Source organism: Orbicella faveolata, unplaced genomic scaffold (assembly GCF_042242905.1).
Source record: "Orbicella faveolata isolate gen_17 unplaced genomic scaffold, um_ofav_v1 contig_4, whole genome shotgun sequence".
In the NCBI taxonomy this organism is placed as follows: Eukaryota; Metazoa; Cnidaria; class Anthozoa; order Scleractinia; family Merulinidae; genus Orbicella; species Orbicella faveolata.
Window position 1 is genome coordinate 5,409,395 of NW_028301569.1, and position 20,235 is coordinate 5,429,629.

Consider the following 20,235-nt stretch of genomic DNA (forward strand, 5'->3'; position numbering starts at 1 on the left):
TTGATTTTACTGGAAGCTAAATCTCTGTTTTGCATGTTGATTTGTTTGTTAAATTCTCTATAGTTATCAATGGCATATTTACCGCTGACAGATATTGCTGTCACGAAATGTCACAGAAACAAACCGCGGAACCAAGGCAATGAATAAAGCACAGCAAAAATTTCCCATAATTCAAAACGGAAAATTTGAAAGAGTATTACTGATTGTTTTAGTTGCTTCTTTCAAATAAATATAAATTGTTCCTAAAATTTACCCATAAAATCATAAAATTATCGTTTTATTTGTTCAAATATACCCTATTCAGTCCTTTAAATTATTTTGAACAACGATCTCACAATGAATAAAAATTCAAGTTAAAATTTTTGTTTCCAATACGCATTTTTAATTTTGAAGTACGTTTTGGTAATACAATATGAATATCAGGTTCACTTCCTGCTTGCTATGAGCGGAAGTGACGTAACGGGAGTTTCATGACGTCATGCAAAATGGCCGGTCCTGGAAGTTCCTGACACAGGTTGGTTTGACTGTGTCGGAGGAGGGTCTTTGATTGCTGTTTTGTTATTTCTCATTTAAAGAATGTCTCACCAGACTGGCATTCAAGGTTAGTTTACTAGTGAAGTTTACGTTTTGCTTATTGGTACAATAGCAAACTTTTTTGAGTGATAATATCTAAAATTTTGTCATTGATTTGCTCAAACTTCCTGACTAGCCGGCCGCCGACATGATTTGTGAGCTAAGAAAGATGTCCCATATAGCTTGACATTTATGGCAGCTACACCAAAGTAGTTCCTCGATGTTTTCTTTACTGTGCCAGCAGCTTTCGTTTTTCAAAGAATAGAGTGGTTTGGCAGTGTGGCTAAACACTTGCCGAATTCGTGTATACCTTGCTCAAGTCGTAGTGAAATGATTTTTGGGCAGCAATTTCGGACTAAACTGCATTTACTGATGCGCTGTTATGTATACGCATTGCCTCGTCTCTTATGGGGACTCTTTTTTTTATTGATATACAATCCTATTAGGCATTCGTATCTTCAGTGTTCTAACATAACGTATTTTGTAAGCTGCTGCCTTTCACAGGTCTCCCAGTTAATACTGTGACACAGGTCGTCCACAGTAGTAAAGAGATCAGGTTTCTTCATATTACGTGAATATGTAATTTAACAGTCAAACTTCCATTAACCTACCCATCCTACCTGTACAATTGACACTTCCAGCAGTTGGACACCTTAACTCGATGAAATGACATCACTAGTCCCATTTTCCCCACTGCTTGGTCATGCTTCAAATGATGCTCACTTTGAAAAATCCTAAAAAAATTGGCACTTACAGTAGTCATAGTCCCAACTGTATACTTACAGTTGTAAAGTAAAGTCTGCATACGAGCCAAGTGGCCCATCAGGCTGGAGCTTGTCCCGGTTTCTGTAACATGAAGCGACTAGGAGTGTTTCTACTCCCCCCTGGATGGGATGCTAGTCCATCGCAGGGTTACCCCTAGCATTAAGTTCGTCGGTACCCATTTATACACCTGGGTGGAAATAGGCACTGAGGGTAAAGTGTCTTGCCTAAGAACACAAGACAATGTCCCCGGCCAGGGCTCGAACCTGGACCGCTTGATCCAGAAACGAGCGCACTAACCATGAGGCCACCGTGCCTCACACAACAGTTATGCCATAATCCAATGACTTGGAAATGGTAAAACCCGAAAGACATATTTCATTGAATGTGATGAATACCTACAGTAAAATTAACAAGACGTGCTGAAGCGATATGTGATTAAACTAATAGTAATACTAATTGTCGTGGCTAATCGCCGTCGCAAAGTACAGCAACGACGCAGCTCAACAAGAACTGGTGCATTTACAACTGAGGGTTCTGATATGTCTGACAGCCTTTTCCAGATTCTGTTGTGGTGTTTAAGAAAAATTGCTATAAAACAAACAACAGTTTGCTCTCCATTTACTTAATAATGATTCATGTCAGTGTTTTGGAGCATTTTTTGTGGGAGGCCAGTAAAGGGCTTTAAAAATATATCCATACCTCCCCCATGGAAGGGACCCCATACCCCTCTGGAAATTCAATTAAGCTTTATACATTTCTTTAAATTTTTTGGTCTTACTTAACCCCTCCCCCCACCCCTCCCTAGAAAATTCATATCCTTTCTTTGAGTGGAATAAGATATTTTCTGGAACTGCACAATTGAATTTTAATACTGCTTTGACCCAAAAAAATTTACCAAATTTCTATCATTTTTTTCAGCAAATGATGATCTCAAGGCCCTGTTTGCCAGATCAAAAGAAGGCAGCATAAGAACCATTAAAGTGGATATTCAGGATGGTATGTTGTAATATGTTCTACCCATCAGTTGCTGATCAGAGATCAAAGAAAAATAGATGTAAAAGCTTGCTCTTTGTGCAAGATGTAATTTGCCTGTATTACTGCAAAATCCCTCCCTCCCAGTCCAAGTAGCATGATTTAGTAATCTCAAATTATTACGCTACTGCAATAATTTCAACCTGTGTTTTGAATTTGTACTCAACCTGTAATTTGAATTTACTAAAAAAATTGTCCCCAAGTTATCTTAAGCCTCTGTTTCAAAACAAGTCTTTGTGCACCACATTTATATGAAAATGAGTTTGATTTGCATGAAAATGAACCTGTAGGCTGGACACATTTTCATTTGAATGGTTTTGCAAAAAGGCTCATTTTGACACAGAGGCACAGGGTAACCAGAAATGGTCTTTAGATACACTTTGCTTGTTCATCAGGTAAAGGACAGAATCCACAAGCCTAAACTGGTACAAAATCCACTTGTTGTGGGCTGGCAAATGTGACTTACATGCATGTTTTTTGCATGGTGCTGATGATCCGGGACTGTTGTTGATGTCCTGTGACATATATACAATAGTTTGATTTCCTCAAACGTCAAATGTATTGGCCCTAGAAAGCCAGTACCAGTGGTCAATTAAAGCTAGTATTCTAGTTGTACGGTGTTGTCTTTTTTCAGAGCAGTTAATATGTTGTGAGAGCAAGGAGCCTGAAGGAGACTGGGAGAGTGATATCCTTGATCAAATTAACAAGAGCAGTATTGATTTATAGTTTTCCTCTTCAGACAGTGAGTTCGTCTTCTAGTCAAGCAATGCCTTTAGGAGATTTACATAACAGTCTGAACAAAATCCATAGCAGTTGACAACATACATGATATTATATACACTGTAATTACACTGTAATTATGTAGTTGATATATCAGAGGTGTTTGTTGTGAACTACATGCATGTAGGTTGGCTTCATTGTGGATGCTTAGCATGTTCTAGGCTTTTGGTCAGTGGGAATGATTCAAAAAAGTGGGCAGAGTCTTTCTCTCCTAGACCCCAACCCAAACTCTGAAGCTCCCTACACTGTGCAGCATTAGAATGAAATTTATAAATAAGGTTGAATGTCAGATGGGTCACCAGTGAGACAGAATGTCACTCCAAAAAACGTATATTTTTTGTCAACGCTAGTAAAAACCTTGCCCTGAGTTTAGCCACACACCAAAGTTTCAGCCTCTAAAGTGCAGGTTTTCCTTATGAAATTTGTCTCCAAAGAAGCCCAAAATTTGAACATCGTTGCTGCCATTTTGAACAGTACCCAGCAGTCAGGCTCATTCCATCTGAGAGATTTTGTCCAAATGGCTTCCCACAAGCCTTTTAACTATCACTATGGGTTATTGTTACTCTTGAGCCATATTATTTTGAGCCAGACATGCTCCAAACTCAGAAATGATAGCATTGAAGATAGTGAAGTGGATAATCACTTGGCAAAATAATTTAGGTTTTGACCTTGTGAAGGATGCCTAGTCAATTGCAGGTTTTCTCCTTCCCTCCAATTTCGAGTCAGATGGAATGATGTTAGATTTATAAACATGGCCTGGCTGCCAAGACAGTTTCAAATGGCGGCCTCCGAAAGCGCTTCTTTCAAGACAAATTTCTTCAGGATAACGGGCACTTCGGAGGCTGAAACTTCAGTTAGTGGAAAAGCTGAATGTTTAATTGCTATTGATCATTTTCACTGTCACGCAATAAAAAAATAAATCGAAAACTATCCAGTGGAAAAAGCTATGAAATTATGATGTTATAGAAGATAACTAAAAAAGCCACTTCTCCAAGTTTTAGACCTGTGCGTTTCCCCAAACTTCAGATATTTGTCGAAATGTTTCGCCGATATTTACAGAGCCCAGTATGGAAATGCCATGTTGGTGTACCTCCGTGGTACACCAATATGGCGGCCGGAAAACAGTGTAAACATCTGGAACTTACTTTGGCTATCTAGGCGACTGATCAAACAAGCATTTACATAAGCACTTTTCCTAATGCTTTAACTTCTTAAAAGGCTGAAAATCATGGGATAAGTATATATGTTTTGACAAACCCGATCATAGCCTTGTGTCATGCACCTCCATAATCCTGAAATTCAAAATGTTCTGGATTCCAAATGAAGCACGCTATTGAGCTGTAAAATTGTAAACAGATATAAATATGCCGCCTCTTGTGCCTGATGAGGACAAAAACTTTGGTGGCTCTTTCGTTTTGGATTTTAGAACGTGATGACATCACGTGAAAACGATCTATAGGCAAAGACAAAAAAGTAAGCTTTTTTGAGTGACCTTCTCCTTTAACAAAACATTACACTTTTCGGTAACCCAGTTCGGTAACCCAGTATGCTTTGCAGTTTTTTTTATTTTACATGAGTTAGCCCTTGACTCTGTTTACATTATGATAAAACTATTCTGCCACTGTTAGACGAGAAGGATCCTTGCTACTTGTTTTATCGCCTGGACACCAAAAATAATCAAGGCTATGAATGGCTGTTCATCTCTTACTCTCCTGACTTTGCCAAGGTGAGTTAGTATGACATTAAACATTGAACAAGAAGTATTAATGAAAGCTTGAAAATTAGACAACAAAATCATGGAATTTCCATGTGTGATTTAGTTTAATTCAAGAGGGATGCAATGCATTAACTAGTTTATCTCCTGGTTTTAATTAGGAAATACTCAGACTGGCAAAAGAACATTTTGACTTAATAGGAGAGGAGAAACATTGCATGACTTTTCGTAGATGTGGCTTTTAGACAAGTTCTTTAATTAACAATTGATTACATTATGCTCAAGTTCAAGATTTCTATCACATGATAGTTGACAAGAGCACAACCCGAATCAACTATCCTGCAATAGAAATCGAGAGCAGATAATCTTATTGTTTTAGTATAAATCTACTAGTTGTTCAATACTTTATCTAAATTCTCTTCACAGATGCCTTGAAAATGCAAAGAAACATCCATTATTTTGTTAAAAAGTGCACACTGCTACGCTACTCACTATCTACAACAGATTATGTAATAACCCAAGTTATTCTCGCATTTTGATTGGTTCTCGCCTATGATCTATTAGAGGACAGACGCACGATTGACGTCATCATTTCAAAGTTTTTCCCTCTGTGTTTTAAAATGGCAGAAAGTTTTAAGAATTTAGATAATATTTTACATGACTGGGCAAAAGATAAGATACGAGAAAGTCTTGTCCAGGCATTGAACAGGTACCAGAAGCATAGTCTAGCAGAAAGAAGAAAGATAAAGCCGTTTCTGTTTTAGACAATGACTCAGAGAAAATACTCGAGCAGTCTCAGTCGGCAGTCAAGCGAGACTAAACCAAACACAAAATTAGTCTTGGTAAGCCGAGAACCATTGCTTTGTCTCGAATTCAACAAACCCAATAAACAAAATGTTTATGAGATTAATTTGTTTAAAACATTGAACTTTTCTCAGTCTCAAAATAATTGTTGACACAGTGATTGTCTGGAATGAAACATCAAAACCACTTCTTAAAATCAGTCAAAATAAACACATAACCTTGCTTTCCGATGCGAATGTTCCAGTCCGTTTCAGGGCACAGCAGCGAGCAAAGTATAGCTCACTACAGCTCACGGCCAAGCTCTCTGACACTATTTCAAACTGATTTGAGAATCACCAACCACAGAGGACACAAATTTCCACCATCACTAACGCTCTTTCATTCAAAACTTGAATCGAATGGCCTCCAGGTTGACCGCAGCCGCAAGTTTTCCTAGCGTAGTTTTTCAACTCCTGCAATATTTGAGGCAACATCCAAGCTTTTCGGCTCACAGGGCTGCTCTGATGACAAAAAGTGACTTGACTTATCCAGCATTTTCTTTGAGATTTGTAGATTTCGCAGTTCAATTCTGCTTTCGCTGTAAGTTTTCATTCCATGAGAAGCGACGCCTGAGTCAAATTTGACAGTGGCGTGATTTTCCCGGACCAATCACAATTCTTTGCTACACATAGCAACCAATGAGATTGCTTCAATTTGTCTAGACAATAGATTACGTCAAATGGCTTTTTTCGTGTTCGCCAAAGTGGGCAAAGGCCGGCTTTCGAGTTATGTTGAAAGATTTTGAAATTAAAAAAAAAGCTTTATCGGTAGTAATTTGTTTCGTTATTATATAAAACAAATAGATTCCATGTTGCCGTGTGGCTGTTCAGTAATAGATCACAGAAGACGTCAAAATGTGGTAAGAACATCAGTGACACACTCGGCTATCGCCTCGTGTTCTTACCACATTTTGACGTCATCTGTGATCTATTACTGAACAGATGCACGGCAACATGGAATCTATTTGTTGAATAGATAGTGAGTAGAGTAACCAATCAACAAATGGTATCCATGATAGAACTCTAGTAGATTTATACTAATTTAAAATAGATTTGAGATCAAAGTGGTTCTGAACTGGATTTACCAGACAGTCAATATTCTATTCTTCCATATTTAGTGTCACCATATTTGAAAAGTGCACTTTGTAAATTAAACTGTCTAGTTTGAAATCATTTTGACTTGTTGATTTTTCTTAGCTACGTCTTACATAATTATATGCACCATATGTTCACCTTGTGTTTGACAGTTTTGATGGTTAATAACAGGATGGGTACAATATGCAACATTCAGTCTGGTGGCTGCAATCTTATAATTAAAAATGTATTTCGTTCCCTTGTAGCCTCAGCGGAAGATGTTGTTTGCTGGCACAAAAGCTACTCTAAAGAAAGAGTTTGGAGGAGGTCACATAAGAGATGAAATTTTTGGTACTCATCCGGTGTGTACGTAATTTTTGCCTCAAGTTATATTATTTTACTTACTTGTGCATGTAAATTGTTGATGACCACCTTGTCTTTGCAAGTTTACATTCAAACATCAGGCCATGCTTTGCATGTTGATATCAGGATTTCAAAACACATTACCTCTGAAGCCACAGTCAACAGCTACAATGTACCTCCAGTTAGTAGTTACATGTACTTTATGACACTACAAGCCGGCCACATACGTGTAACTTTTAAATTACTAAGATATCAGGTTTAACTAGTGTAGCTAAAAATAATTATTATAGTCACTGAGTTGGGAAACTAACTTTCCAAATCCATTTATAAGTCTGCATTCAACAGTGGTCTCAGAGGTGGGACAACTCTGTTAGCCACAGTAATACTTGCTTTCTATGTAAATCTTCTTGTACATGTAATTTATTGTTCATCTGTATGGACCAGCATTGTTCAGTTCCAGAAAATATCCATACTCCCCCCACAGAAGGGATTGGAATTTCCTGGGGTGGGGGGTTCTGTAAGACCAAACTATTTAAAAAAATGTATGAAGCTCAATCGGAATTTCCGGAGGGGTGGGGGGGGGGGGGCGGGGGGGGGGACTTAGAAAAATTCCCTTCCGTGGGGGACGTATGGATATTTGCTGGAACTGCACATTTACCAACCCACATTTACCAGACTGATATCAGGGCATACAGTATAGTATCACATAGCTTGAATTGTTAGCCATTGCCAGTGGTTTCATTCATGTCTTTAGCAGGAGGGTAACTGGTTCTCACAGGTGGGCATTTGATTTGAAATTCTTTATTATACAGGAAACTTTCTGCTAAGTAGTCAAACCACCTGGGCAAAATCATCTTCGCAGCTGGTCAATTTGCCCGATGCCAGGCCCTTAATGAAACCCCGGCATTGCACTAGAGTTTTTGTTAATAAGCCCTTAAATGTGTCACTCTACCAGAAGGCTCTACATGTAGGTCTAATACAGTCACATATGAAGGTTGCTTCTGGGCTGCAGTTAACAGTTTAAACTAAATTTGAGCTTTCTAATGAAGTTGTCTCGTTCTTGTAGTCAGATGTTTCTTTAAGTGGATTTAAAAAACACAAAGTTTCTGAGAGTGCTCCTCCTCCTCTCACAGACCAAGAACTGGAATTGGAAATGGTCAAACAACAAGAGGTTAGAGATTTCATTCTACTGTTCAGACTTTTCTAAATTGTTAATAGTTCCTATTGTACCTTAACCCCATTCAGACTTGACTGCTAACTTACAGTACACAGCTTATGTTTTCCAACTTGGTCTAAAAATTTATCTGGGATAATTCTTATTTAGTATACATTATGTGGTTCTTGGAACTTGATGTTACCATGGCAACCACATTTCCACCTTTTGACATGCATGTTTTTTTTCCAAAATGGAATTTTGTTATCTTTATTGGCATTGTCTAACTTTCATGCAGTAATTTTTACATTGTTAGGACTTAAAGCGGTTTTCAGGCTACATGTTTTGTGTAAAAAAACTCCTCCCACACTTTCATCTTATCAGAAGTAAAACCAAACTCAATTATGACTTGCTGGCACACATTTTCCTGCACTTTGTGCCAGCTACAGATATTAATTACTTGGCATTTTGATTTGGTTCACTGTTTAACAATTAGACCCGTGGCTCTTGAGGGCGAAGGGTCTAATTGTTTTAGTATCACCCAACTAGTCGGACAGGAAAGGTAATAATAAAGTTAGCAAATGCAAGTTGAAGAAATATTTGTTTGGGAATAAAATTAAAGAAAGCGTCACGTTTGATTGTGCCAATTTTGCTACTCAAGGACTATTGCTAATTATTGTAATAGTCCTCTAGTAGCGTAGCCAATTAAAATGCAGGATATGCATTGGTCCACTAGTTGGGTGATACTAAATTATAATAGACCCTGTGTCCTTTGTGACGAGCTAGAGTGATTACTTTTGTTTAGGTTTTATGACACTCAATAGTAAACAGCCCTATGAGCATTTGTTTGTTGATTTTATTGCTTTTGAGACCTTTTTTGGTGGTTTTCACACATTTTTGTGACAAGTGTTCAAGGTTAGACTTCAGAATTTTAGGCTACATGTTTCATGACACTTAAAATGTAGAGTGTCGAACAATAAGGAATACTTTTCGATGCTTGCACAGATCACCTTAAGTCCGTGTACTGTACAAAACTTACAATGGAAGGGCATTTTCTTTTATTTTAAACTTAGCATAAAAGTAAGCAATAAATTTGCCTTTATTTCAGATGCGGGCAGATATTAGTGTGGATAGCAAACAGAGTCATATGACTGGTGTCCAGTTTCCCTTAACTGATGAAGCTCTAGAAAAACTAGTTGAACTGAAGGAGAAAAAGCTAAGCCTCGTCCAATTAGTAAGTCAGACATCAGAGTTTAAACCGAAATTTTATTTTGTAAGAAATAATATTAAACAGCAGTGTTACATGTATGTACTACTTAAAAGTGTACTGCTTGGAGGTTTTCATCCACAGACTTTATTACAGCATAATAAACAGTACCACATGAAAGTACTGCTCAGTAGCTTTTGTATGAAAAATCCCACACTAGGGTTTCACCAAAACCATTCAAGCAAGAGCCATTGTAAGTTCCCCGCTTAAAGTCTTTAGTTTGTCGGTTATACCTTTTGAATCTTTCGCAAATCATTAAGGACTACCTACAGTATATGTATTACGTTACGTTCAATGATCACCGATAATAGACTTTTTTGACGATGTCACGCAATATCAACAATTTTCCTTATTTTTCATATAAACAAAACTCCACCTCTATAGATCAATTTGTTGTCTTTTCAGATTTAGTAAACAAAGAAAGTTTCATAAGAATCTGCTGCAAGTGTTAGACTCTTTTAGGTTTGAATGAAAAAAATCGGAAAAGCGTGACAGCGTTAAAAAGGTCCATTCGTGACATCCCTCCTCTCTCCTACAGGAACTTGATATACCAAGTGAAACAATTGTACTCGTGGACACAAAAGACGACGTTGCTGCTAACGATTTGTCAGGTCATGTCCCAGGCGACAGGGGACGTTTTGTTTTCTACCTTTTTAAGCATACTTTTGAAGGAGACTTCTTAGAGTCCGTAGGTGAGAGAGAACTTAACATTTTTCATTTCTTTAGTTGCCTTCACATAAAGCTTTAGAGCAGGAGATATTGCGCTGAGTTACAAGAGGGTTTTTATTCAAAAATCTGTAGTAGTTACAGCGACGCTGTTAATAGACATAGACATCGAAATGACATCCACTTTATTTAGACACGGTCTTATGTCACCACAGAAACCAGAGTAACGCGCTGGCTCTGATCCGCCATGAAATTGAAACTGTAACTGTAGATAACTTGCTTTCTTGTTTTCATTGTATTGCAGTTTTCGTGTATTCAATGCCGGGATACAAATGTTCCATAAAGGAGCGTATGTTGTATTCCACATGCAAGGGACCGTTACTGGATGTAGCCACAGGCAACAACGTTGGACTTGAGATAGGAAGAAAGGTATGATTGTGAAGTAGTTTTGTCCGTGCGTCCGGGCGTCCGGGCGTCCGGGCGTCCGTGCATCTCAGTTGAAATTTACAGTACTTATTATTGTCGTGCAGTAACAGCTAACGTGAAGCTTTTCAAATCGTTACAGCCCGCCATTTCGGGCCGTAAAGAAGACAAGCACAATTACTTGAGCGTACAAGGAACTGAAGTCTCTTGCATGGGTTCCTGTGTCCGTCCCTCCGGCCGTCCTACCGTCTGTTCACTCGTTCATTCGCTCGCTTGTGTTTTAAAAGCACAAGAGGAACGTTTAGAACTCAGAAGAAACGCTTTAATCCAAAGAGTTCGTAACCGTCGAGTTACATCTCACAACTGACTATCGACGCATAAATTATGACATACTTTTACTTGTTCTTATTCATTCATCATCATGCACATGCACACATTATACATAAATTCCTATACATTCATATATATAAATTAGCATATTATTACAGTTTGTTTGTTCCTTCGTTCCTACGTTCTTTCGTTCCTTCGTTTGCTCGTTCGCTCGTTCGCTCGTTCCTTCGTTCCTTCGTTCCTTCGTCCCTTCGTCGCTTCGTCGCTTCGTTGCTTCGTTCCTTCGTTGCTTCGTTGCTTCGTTCCTTCGTTCCTTCGTTCCTTCGTTCCTTCGTTCCTTCGTTCCTTCGTTCCTTCGTTCTTTCGTTGCTTCGTTGCTTCGTTGCTTCGTTGCTTCGTTCCTTCGTTCCTTCGTTCCTTCGTTCCTTCGTTCCTTCGTTCCCTCGTTCCCTCGTTCCCTCGTTCCCTCGTTCCCTCGTTCCCTCGTTCCCTCGTTCCCTCGTTCCCTCGTTCCCTCGTTCCCTCGTTGCCTCGTTCCCTCGTTCCCTCGTTCCCTCGTTGCCTCGTTCCCTCGTTGCCTCGTTCCCTCGTTGCCTCGTTGCCTCGTTCCCTCGTTCCCTCGTTGCCTCGTTCCCTCGTTGCCTCGTTGCCTCGTTCCCTCGTTCCCTCGTTGCCTCGTTGCCTCGTTGCCTCGTTCCCTCGTTGCCTCGTTCCCTCGTTCCCTCGTTGCCTCGTTGCCTCGTTGCCTCGTTGCCTCGTTCCCTCGTTGCCTCGTTGCCTCGTTGCCTCGTTGCCTCGTTGCCTCGTTCCCTCGTTGCCTCGTTCCCTCGTTGCCTCGTTCCCTCGTTCCCTCGTTGCCTCGTTCCCTCGTTCCCTCGTTGCCTCGTTCCCTCGTTGCCTCGTTGCCTCGTTGCCTCGTTGCCTCGTTCCTCGTTGCCTCGTTCCTCGTTCCTCGTTGCCTCGTTCCCTCGTTCCCTCGTTCCTTCGTTCCTTCGTTCCTTCGTTCCTTCGTTTGCTGGTTCGCTTGTTTGCTGGTTCGCTCGTCCATTCGGTCGTTCATTCGTTTGTTCAATCGATTGATCGATCGGTACCATAAAAACAAACAAACAAACAAACAAACAAACAAAAACCATAAACCAAAGAAGCTAAAAACAGAAAACCCAACAACAACAAGAAAGCCTGCAATAAATCGTTCTCTTGTTTTCCAAGGGAGGAATGACACACAATTTTAACTAAATTGGAAAGAGTGTAATTTCGATCTTGTTGTTTTCCAGATTGAAACTTCAGACCCTTCAGAGTTGAACGAAGAGTTCCTTCAAGACCAACTCCACCCCCGCAAGGATCTCATCAGGCAAAAGTTTGCTAAGCCTCCCAAGGCAGCCGGAAGTCGTGGACCCAGGCGGATCCATAATCCGCAGGGGGAGGGGGCTAGTGGGAATTGATTTAATAATTAGATTTTATAGTAGTATCACACGTTTGCCTGTATTTTATTTTTTTGATAAGAAGAAAAAACCGTGTTTAATTAGTAACAAATTAGTTGCTCTCTGCAGAGGGGCAAGATTGTGCCAAAATGGTTCATGTCGTGTCCCAACGGACAGCAACTCGCATAGAAAGAAAATTGTCTGTTTTCCATCTCTCCATCTAGACAATTGTAATTTTATGAGAGTGTATGTACAGTGTATTTGTTCTCAACTGAATACAATCACTCTTCGTAGAATTATTCTGCACCAAAAGTTCTGTATGTGAAAGAAACTGGTATAGACCGCGTGATATCGTTCTGGGTAAAATTGACAGCAGTCATCACTTATGTGTTTACTAAGATGTGTTACAATTAATCTTTAAATTCTCACATGAGCTAATAGCGTTGTAAAAGTTTGTAAAACTGTGCTTCTAAACATCTCATAAAGCCATTTACTGCGAGCATCCCTTCCCTCTTGACTGCTAACTATTTTTTTGTCTTTCTCTTTTTTCTTTTTATTCCCCGTGATTTTGTTCGTCTTTTTTGTGGTACAGCATTGCTACTTTGTAATGGGTTAATATTCGTATTTTATTGAAAGCACATGTACGTTTTACTAAAAATTCAAAAGCGCTCGTTGCAACGCGTTGCAAATTGTTATGACTTATTAGTAAGATCCTTTTGGAAATAAAACCAGCTATGACGAGTCAAGGTTTAATAGCAAACGAGACTGGTCATCAAAAAACGTAATTTACTAATCATATTCAAAGTGAAAAGGTAGCCCGTGACATGCGCGTAAAATATATATAACTACTTGCCAATCGTAAACATGCCGAAGCGGATTACACAAAGGAAAGTGTGTAACGTGGGGCAAGCGCGCGAAAACTTGTTATCATTGGAAAGCGCGGGAAACGTCATCCGTGGCAAGTGCGGGAAAAGATGTAACCCGTGGTAAGCCAAGCGCGGGAAGTGGCGTAAACCTTGGCGGGAAAATGTATCATTGAGGTGACATATGCTGCATTGTGGAGATGAAATGGCAGCCTGAAGGAATCAAAGTGGCTGTGAGCCACTGAACTTGGAAAATAAATTATGACAGGGTGTTATGAGGCATTGCTCATTAGGAACTACTTGTGATGTGAGGGCAGGCTAGCTTTCGAACAAGCCCATAAAGCCTTTTTCCATTCAGGGGTGTGTTGTTATATTTGCAAAATGAAAACGTTCAACATTAAGAAACTGTTTGTTATTCAGGCCTGCCTACACGTTTTACATTACATATATCTGTGCATGTCTTCCCTGTGCTGTCAAAAACGGCAAGATCATTTTGTTTCGTCAACAGTGAGGTATAGACTGAGCGAAACACTTGAGCCTGCGGTACGTCAACAAGATTAATACTTCTGCTTTTCAGTAACTTATGTGCGAGGAGCTCAGTGTAATAAGCGCTGGCTCGCCATGCGAGACATTGGGAATTGGAATCCGAGTAGCGACTACTGATTATTTTCTCTTTTCTTTTTCTGTCAAGAAACCATTTACCGAAAAGTAGCGTTTGTCTTTCCGTTTCGGGTGTTAAAGAATCGCCTGGAGCCTTTAATCATTCGTGTATATCGATTGCTTTCGAACGCACAATATCACGTAGGCTTGTGCAGGAAAAACCACGAAAAAAGAAGAATAGAACTCCCGGCCCTGACGGAATAACAGCAGATGTTTACACCTCAGCACAAATGCTGTATGAAGTGTATAAAAACGTCTGGGAGAATGAAACTTTCCCGGTAGACTGGAAAGAGGGCGATCTTGTGAAAATACCCCAAAAGGGTAACTTAGCTGACTGCTCCAACTATAGAGGCATCACTATATATGCTTTCTTTCCCAGGCAAGATTCTTAACAGGATCGTTCTTCAACGACTTAGTGCCGCTCTTGAGACTATCATGAGGGACCAATAAATGAGCGTCATCGCGATATAATATGAGCCATATCGCTGCCTTAGGGCATCCCTTTTTTTTCTCTGTTCAGCGTCGTCCGACCGACCCAGATTTTCGCGTTTTCAAAAAAAAAAAAAAAAAAAAAGCTACACAGAAGGCAATGAAGGCAATGACACATTATTTCAAACAATTGTCACTTTAATCTGAAACATAAGCAATTTTTTGCTTTACAGATTTTTAGTTTTTCCCTGTCCTCGTTTGATTTTAACAACGACGCCGACTTTTTCCTTCCTCCATTGCCGCGATGTTGACTTGTAAACCACACCTTGTTGTTTCCAGGCTCCACGGATATTATGCTGAGGTACCGGGCCTCCTAGCTCCAGACTCCTTTTCCAATTTTATTTTTGTTTTTTTTCCTTTTCCGACCGACCGACCCAAAATCAGAAAACGCATTCGACAATAAACGAAAAAAAAGGGGGGGGGGGGGGGTGGCCTTACGAATTATTGTCGAACAGTCTTTGGAGTGGAACTCATCTCTGAATGTCACCGTCGTAGATTTTGAGAAGGCTTTCGATAGTGTGGACCATGCTACACTTTGGAAGACCCTATAGTATTATAGTGTACCCGAGAAATTTATTTCCCTTATCAAAGCATCATACAGTGACTCTATGGTCACAGTGGTTCATGATGGAGAGCTTTCAGACCCATTCTTAGTAAAAACCGGTGTTCGACAAGGCTGCCTCCCGTCTCCTTTGCTTTTCCTGTTGGTTGTTGACTGGGTATTGCGAACCACTACAGGAGGTGCAAGAACTGGTCTCCAGTCGACTCTCGCATCTCAGCTGCACGACCTAGACTTTGCTGACGACATTGCTCTACTCGTTCATACTTGCCAACATGCACAAGCAAAGGTCCAAGCACTGGCTTCAGTGGCAAAGCTGAAGGTTTGAGCTTCCAAAACACAAGACTGAGATCAGGAGAATTAACAATACCAGCCCAAACCCTGTCACATTGGAAAATGAAGTTCTCGAAGATGTATCTTCCTTCACCTATCTAAGCAGTGTGATATCTACAGATGGCGGCTCCGAGCAAGATGCACAGACAAGAATTGATAACGGTATATCTGCTTTTCTCTAAGAGCGTTATGGAAATCCAAAACCTTAAGCCTCAAGACCAAGCTAGGATTTTCAATAGTAAACATCAAAGCAGTTTTACTATTTTACTAAGGAAATGATGGCTAACTAAATACGCAGGAGAAAGTGGAGGTGGATTGGTCATATGCTCAGGAAACCTCAGGACCGTGTAATAAGGCAAGCGCTATTTTGGAACCCTCAGGGTAGGAGCTGCCCCAAACTGACCTGGAAACGACCAGTGAACCACGACCTGCGTCAATCTAGATCTAATTGGCAGAAAATTGCTAGATTAGCCCAAGATCGCCCTGAATGGCATGCTTTCGTGGATACCCTATGCTCCTCACAGGAGCCACGGGGTCAAGAAGATGGCAAGCTCGCGAAAGCGTAATCGAGAAAGGCGAAAAATTGGTAAACGGAAAGAAATCCACGGCAAGCACAGACGTAACTGGTGGAAAAAGCAGGCAAACAAGTCATCGGGAAGGCGCGTGGAAGGTGGGTAACTGGCCTTTGAGCTTGGATATATATATCTAATTAGATGTTTTGGTGTTTAGTATCGCAGTCTATTTTTACGAGTTGTGCCGTATTTTGACGAGCCCGTAGGGCGAGTCAAAATACAAACAACAAGTAAAAATAGACAGCGATACTACACACCAAAACATCTCATAAGAGATTTGTTATCCAACTGCTGTAGTCAATAAATTTATCAATGAAAGAGGAAGAGTGTGACAGTTTTGCATGCGCGCGCCGACCTGTACAGCAAACATGCAGGTTTTCTACTGTACAAATACGCCATACAGGTTTTCTACTGTACAATATTGCTGTTTATTTGTACTGTTATTTGGACAGTATTCGCTGCCTGTTAGGTCGTTTGTGATGAGAAACGTTTATCTGGGGATAACAGGCGATATAGAAGGAATGTTTTGAACATTTCAAAGGGAATAATAGGTGACAAAAAGTCGGTAACAAAAAAGCTGCAAAGTAATGGCATTAAGACTGAAACGACGTTTTCTTTTTAGAGGATTATATTAAGGTGTTGGTTGATTCTTTTATTCAGTGTATTACGTTTGGATCTATGTATCGATCAACTGAAGACATCAACATACCCGCGGGCATAAATTAACCATCTGATGTTTCCTGGGAAGCGAGAGGATACTGGCTAGCACATGGGAAGGGCTGGAAGGGGAAGAGAAGAATTTGAACAAGCTCCCTCTAAATTACTTAGAGCTCTTTCAAATTCTTCTCAGTCTTCCCCTCCCAGCCCTTCCCATGTGCTAGCCAGTATCAATAAACGGTCAAAGTTTGCAGATGATACATTTCTGTTGTTTTATCAGGATTTGCACGCACTTGAAAATCAGACCTTTAAAGTCCTTGGAAAGTACACTGGGTCCTTGAAAAACCTTGAAATTTGTTGTTTGACTGTTTCAGTAAGGGTTGACTGAGAAGGGGAAAAAACCCTGAATTCTCTCCATTCATTCTCTTAACCCTTACTCCCTAAAAGCGCCATTTGGCACACAGCATCATAACTTTGTGAATATTTGAGAGATTTCTATGACCTTTTGCCACGAAAATTGTCTTGCAAAGATCTACTCATTGAAGGCATAACATTGTGACCCCTTCCTATCTAAGATATAGTTGACCACCCCCATAACTTTACAATTTCTTTTTTTGAGATGCACATGGAATGCAAGACTTGTTTCACATCAAGCTATGTACTAAGACCTGCTAAATAAGCTACAGTTCGGGAGCATACCTATGATATTTGAGAACTGATACGTGTTGGAAGCTTTTCATTTTCACATTTCAAAACAATTTCTCTCAAAATGACTACCTCCTTCATAGTTGCTGATGGCAGTTCTTAAATAAGCTGATCAGTGGCTTTCAAATGGTATATTGTACACAGGCAGAGAGCCTTTATTTACTGATTTAGGGAAAACTGTCGTTTGCCTTAAGGGGTTAAGGGTTAAAAGAGCTTTGACATGGTTTGCATATCTTGAAAAGTTCAGCCCAAATTTTTCGAATTGGTCGTTTATAATCCGTGTCAATCTTCTCCATCCTTAACCATCCTTGTTCCTTTATGGTTTATTAGAATCTTTTTGGTGTTTTTCTCTCTTAGTAAACAATTATTCTCAGGTTTCCTTCAATTTAAATATAATTTTGTACGCGACCAAAAAAACTCCAAATACCGTGACTGAGCTTCTTTAATACCTCAATCTAATGGTATAATTTTTTCAGTGGATGGATTCCTTGAAATAAATGGAATCGTGCCCTGAAATATCTCTTAAAAGTTATTGAATTTTTAGTCCTAAAAGCATTACCCGAACCCTATCATTTTCCCTGACTCTTGTTTGTCGTGTCCGTCCAGGGACGATCTTCGAATATGTCTCTTAGGTGGGACTGATTGAACATAATATCTGGCCAAGAAGATGGGTCGGGAATTCAAACGAACCTACACGTCAAAAGTTCAAATACCCAGGAGTTTCAATGACTTGGGGTAATGTTGAAGTTTCGAATCGATCCGTGCATTGCCCTTTTCAGTCGCCTGTTTCCGAATCAGAATTTCGTCAAATTACTACTCCTTATATAGGTAGTTCAAGTCAGAAGGCGAGCTTTGAGACCCATCAGGCCAGCGGTTATCCCCACGACAAGTAACAAGAGAAGACTTGGCTACCCTCTCCTAACCCTTTTTCCAGTACAAAAATAATCACCCAAGAACACCACATGTGCAAATTGAACTTCTCAAAAAAACTTCTAGATCTTTAACCGGCGCGTGGAAAGAAGGTCAAAGAAATGATTCCTTGCGCGCACTGTTTTTGCTAGAAGCTGGTTAATCTCTTTCAGTCCTTTTAATCTTAATGTGCTTTTTTGTTCTTTTTTTTTTCAGTTTCGTTACCTGTTATTGATCGATGCGGATATTTGAGGGACTGATGACAACCCAGACGTGATGGTTTTAAACGCTAAAAGCCTCTTTGAAGGTGCTTTTAAAGATGGGGGTAGTTTTAACTACTTATTAAGTAGTCGTTGAGTTAAGTTTTATTCGCTGACTCACACCGCAAGCTGCACAACAGGCGTCGTGTATGGAAAAATATTTCCTCGTATGGCCACTAATTGTACGTCTTCTCATACAAACGTGGCTGAAATGAGCTTCCAGACGACAAAACGAGACGCTATTATGTTTGGCCTTGAGGCTGGCCAGCTGCATACAAGCTAATGTCTTGCACAAGAATCAAGTTGAGTAAAACCGTGCACTCCAAAGTTTTTCATGCAGTTCTTGGACTGTGGATGAATCGATAGGAGTAGTGTTTGGTACATGGACGTCAGGCTGAGTTATGAAGCTTACAATGTGTAGCTGCGGTCTCGTAATTCGCAGGTTGTGGAATCAAATCTCGTCGAATTCCTTACCTTTTCGAAGTTTTGTTTTAAGAAAATGGCATGGTTTTTTATTTACTTCAAAAAATATATATATGAATTGATTCTTCTTTCACTAGTAGAACGGTTATTGTTTCTGCTTAAAAAAAACAAAAAAACAACAGCAATGCATTTTATTTTCTCCCTTTTAAATTTTCATATTACGACTAAAGATAATCAAAGCCTCTGATAATAATGTCCAGAGGTGTTGAAGCACATTGCTGTGTGAAATTTCGTTCAAAAGCAAACATTTGTTTTCCTGAGCGGCTGTGGAATAAATAGATTTATGACCTTAAAAAAAAAAAAAAAAAAAAAAAAAAAAACGCCACAAACAATAGAAAAGTTTCAAATGTATAGCTCTCCATAAGGGTGTTTAATAGACAGCCCTAGAGAGCTAAAAGCTTCCTTTGTTTTGCCGGAATTGTGTCTGCAATTCCTCTTAATCTTCCGGACGTGAGTGTGTTTTAAGTTTGTCCAAGGTGTTGCCAAATTGATAAAGTTTTAATTTCGCTTCAATGCTTGAGATTTCATCAACAAATAAGCTTTTAGTTTTTATTTGCTTTGCTTTTTGGTTTCGATGTCTTTTTAAGCACGTTTTTCTTTTTCTTTTTCTTTTTTCTTTTTGTGTCAGTGGAGCGCGACAAATGGATCGTTATTCAGTATGCTACGAGAACTCTATAGAGGTTTAGTATCGGGTGAAGCACTGAAAGGACAAATTAATAACAACGACAATCTTTCAATAAGATAGCTTTCCCCTCTATCCTTAAAACATACAGGTAACAGTATATTCGTTAAAAAGACACGAGTGTTCCACTGGAGGATATACATCATTCGTAAAATTAACACGAAAAAACGCCGTACCGGCGTATTTTCCATATCCTCACTTTATGACGTCATTTCCCACTTTTTCCACCAGTCGGTGAAAAGAGCGAGCAAAAGATACGTCTATCAAATAAGCCGAAAATTATACGCTGAATTTTATTTTGAAACATTATTTTACTCACTCGCTACGTCCGTTCTAAAAATATCTTTTTATACCACTCGAAAATAAAACTCATATCTACCTACCGCTGTGCAATATCCTTTTTGTATTCCAAATTGATATTTGTCTTGCGAAGCTCCTATAGGAGGCAATCTTGCTGCCCTTAATAGCAAAGACAGGATAATATTCTGCCTATAGTAATCATGTGACGATCTAGAGTAATTCGCATATTCACGCTTTATAAAAACTGGAGATTTGAGTCGTAAAATAAGATAAATGTTATTCTTTGCCATAAAAAATCCCGTTTAATGATTTTTTCAGATTTTAACCTTACCATTAAATAAATGTTACTTGATAGCATGC

General features: G+C 39.6%; 1 protein-coding gene and 1 long non-coding RNA gene across 2 annotated transcripts; both read left to right on the forward strand.

The window, feature by feature from the left end:
* Window positions 1–481: 481 nt before the first annotated feature.
* Window positions 482–12,905, forward strand: LOC110041202 (twinfilin-2-A-like). The gene is made up of 10 exons (XM_020746483.2): window positions 482–601; window positions 2,257–2,334; window positions 3,005–3,055; window positions 4,749–4,876; window positions 7,047–7,142; window positions 8,210–8,314; window positions 9,405–9,530; window positions 10,102–10,255; window positions 10,534–10,658; window positions 12,257–12,905. The coding sequence occupies exons 1-10, from the start codon at window positions 577–579 to the stop codon at window positions 12,422–12,424; spliced, it is 1,056 nt and encodes a 351-aa protein (XP_020602142.1). The 5' UTR covers window positions 482–576; the 3' UTR covers window positions 12,425–12,905.
* Window positions 12,906–17,470: 4,565 nt separating this feature from the next.
* Window positions 17,471–19,012, forward strand: LOC149101175 (uncharacterized). The gene is made up of 2 exons (XR_016203153.1): window positions 17,471–18,263; window positions 18,367–19,012. It is a non-coding gene; the product is annotated as an uncharacterized LOC149101175 (long non-coding RNA).
* Window positions 19,013–20,235: the final 1,223 nt, after the last annotated feature.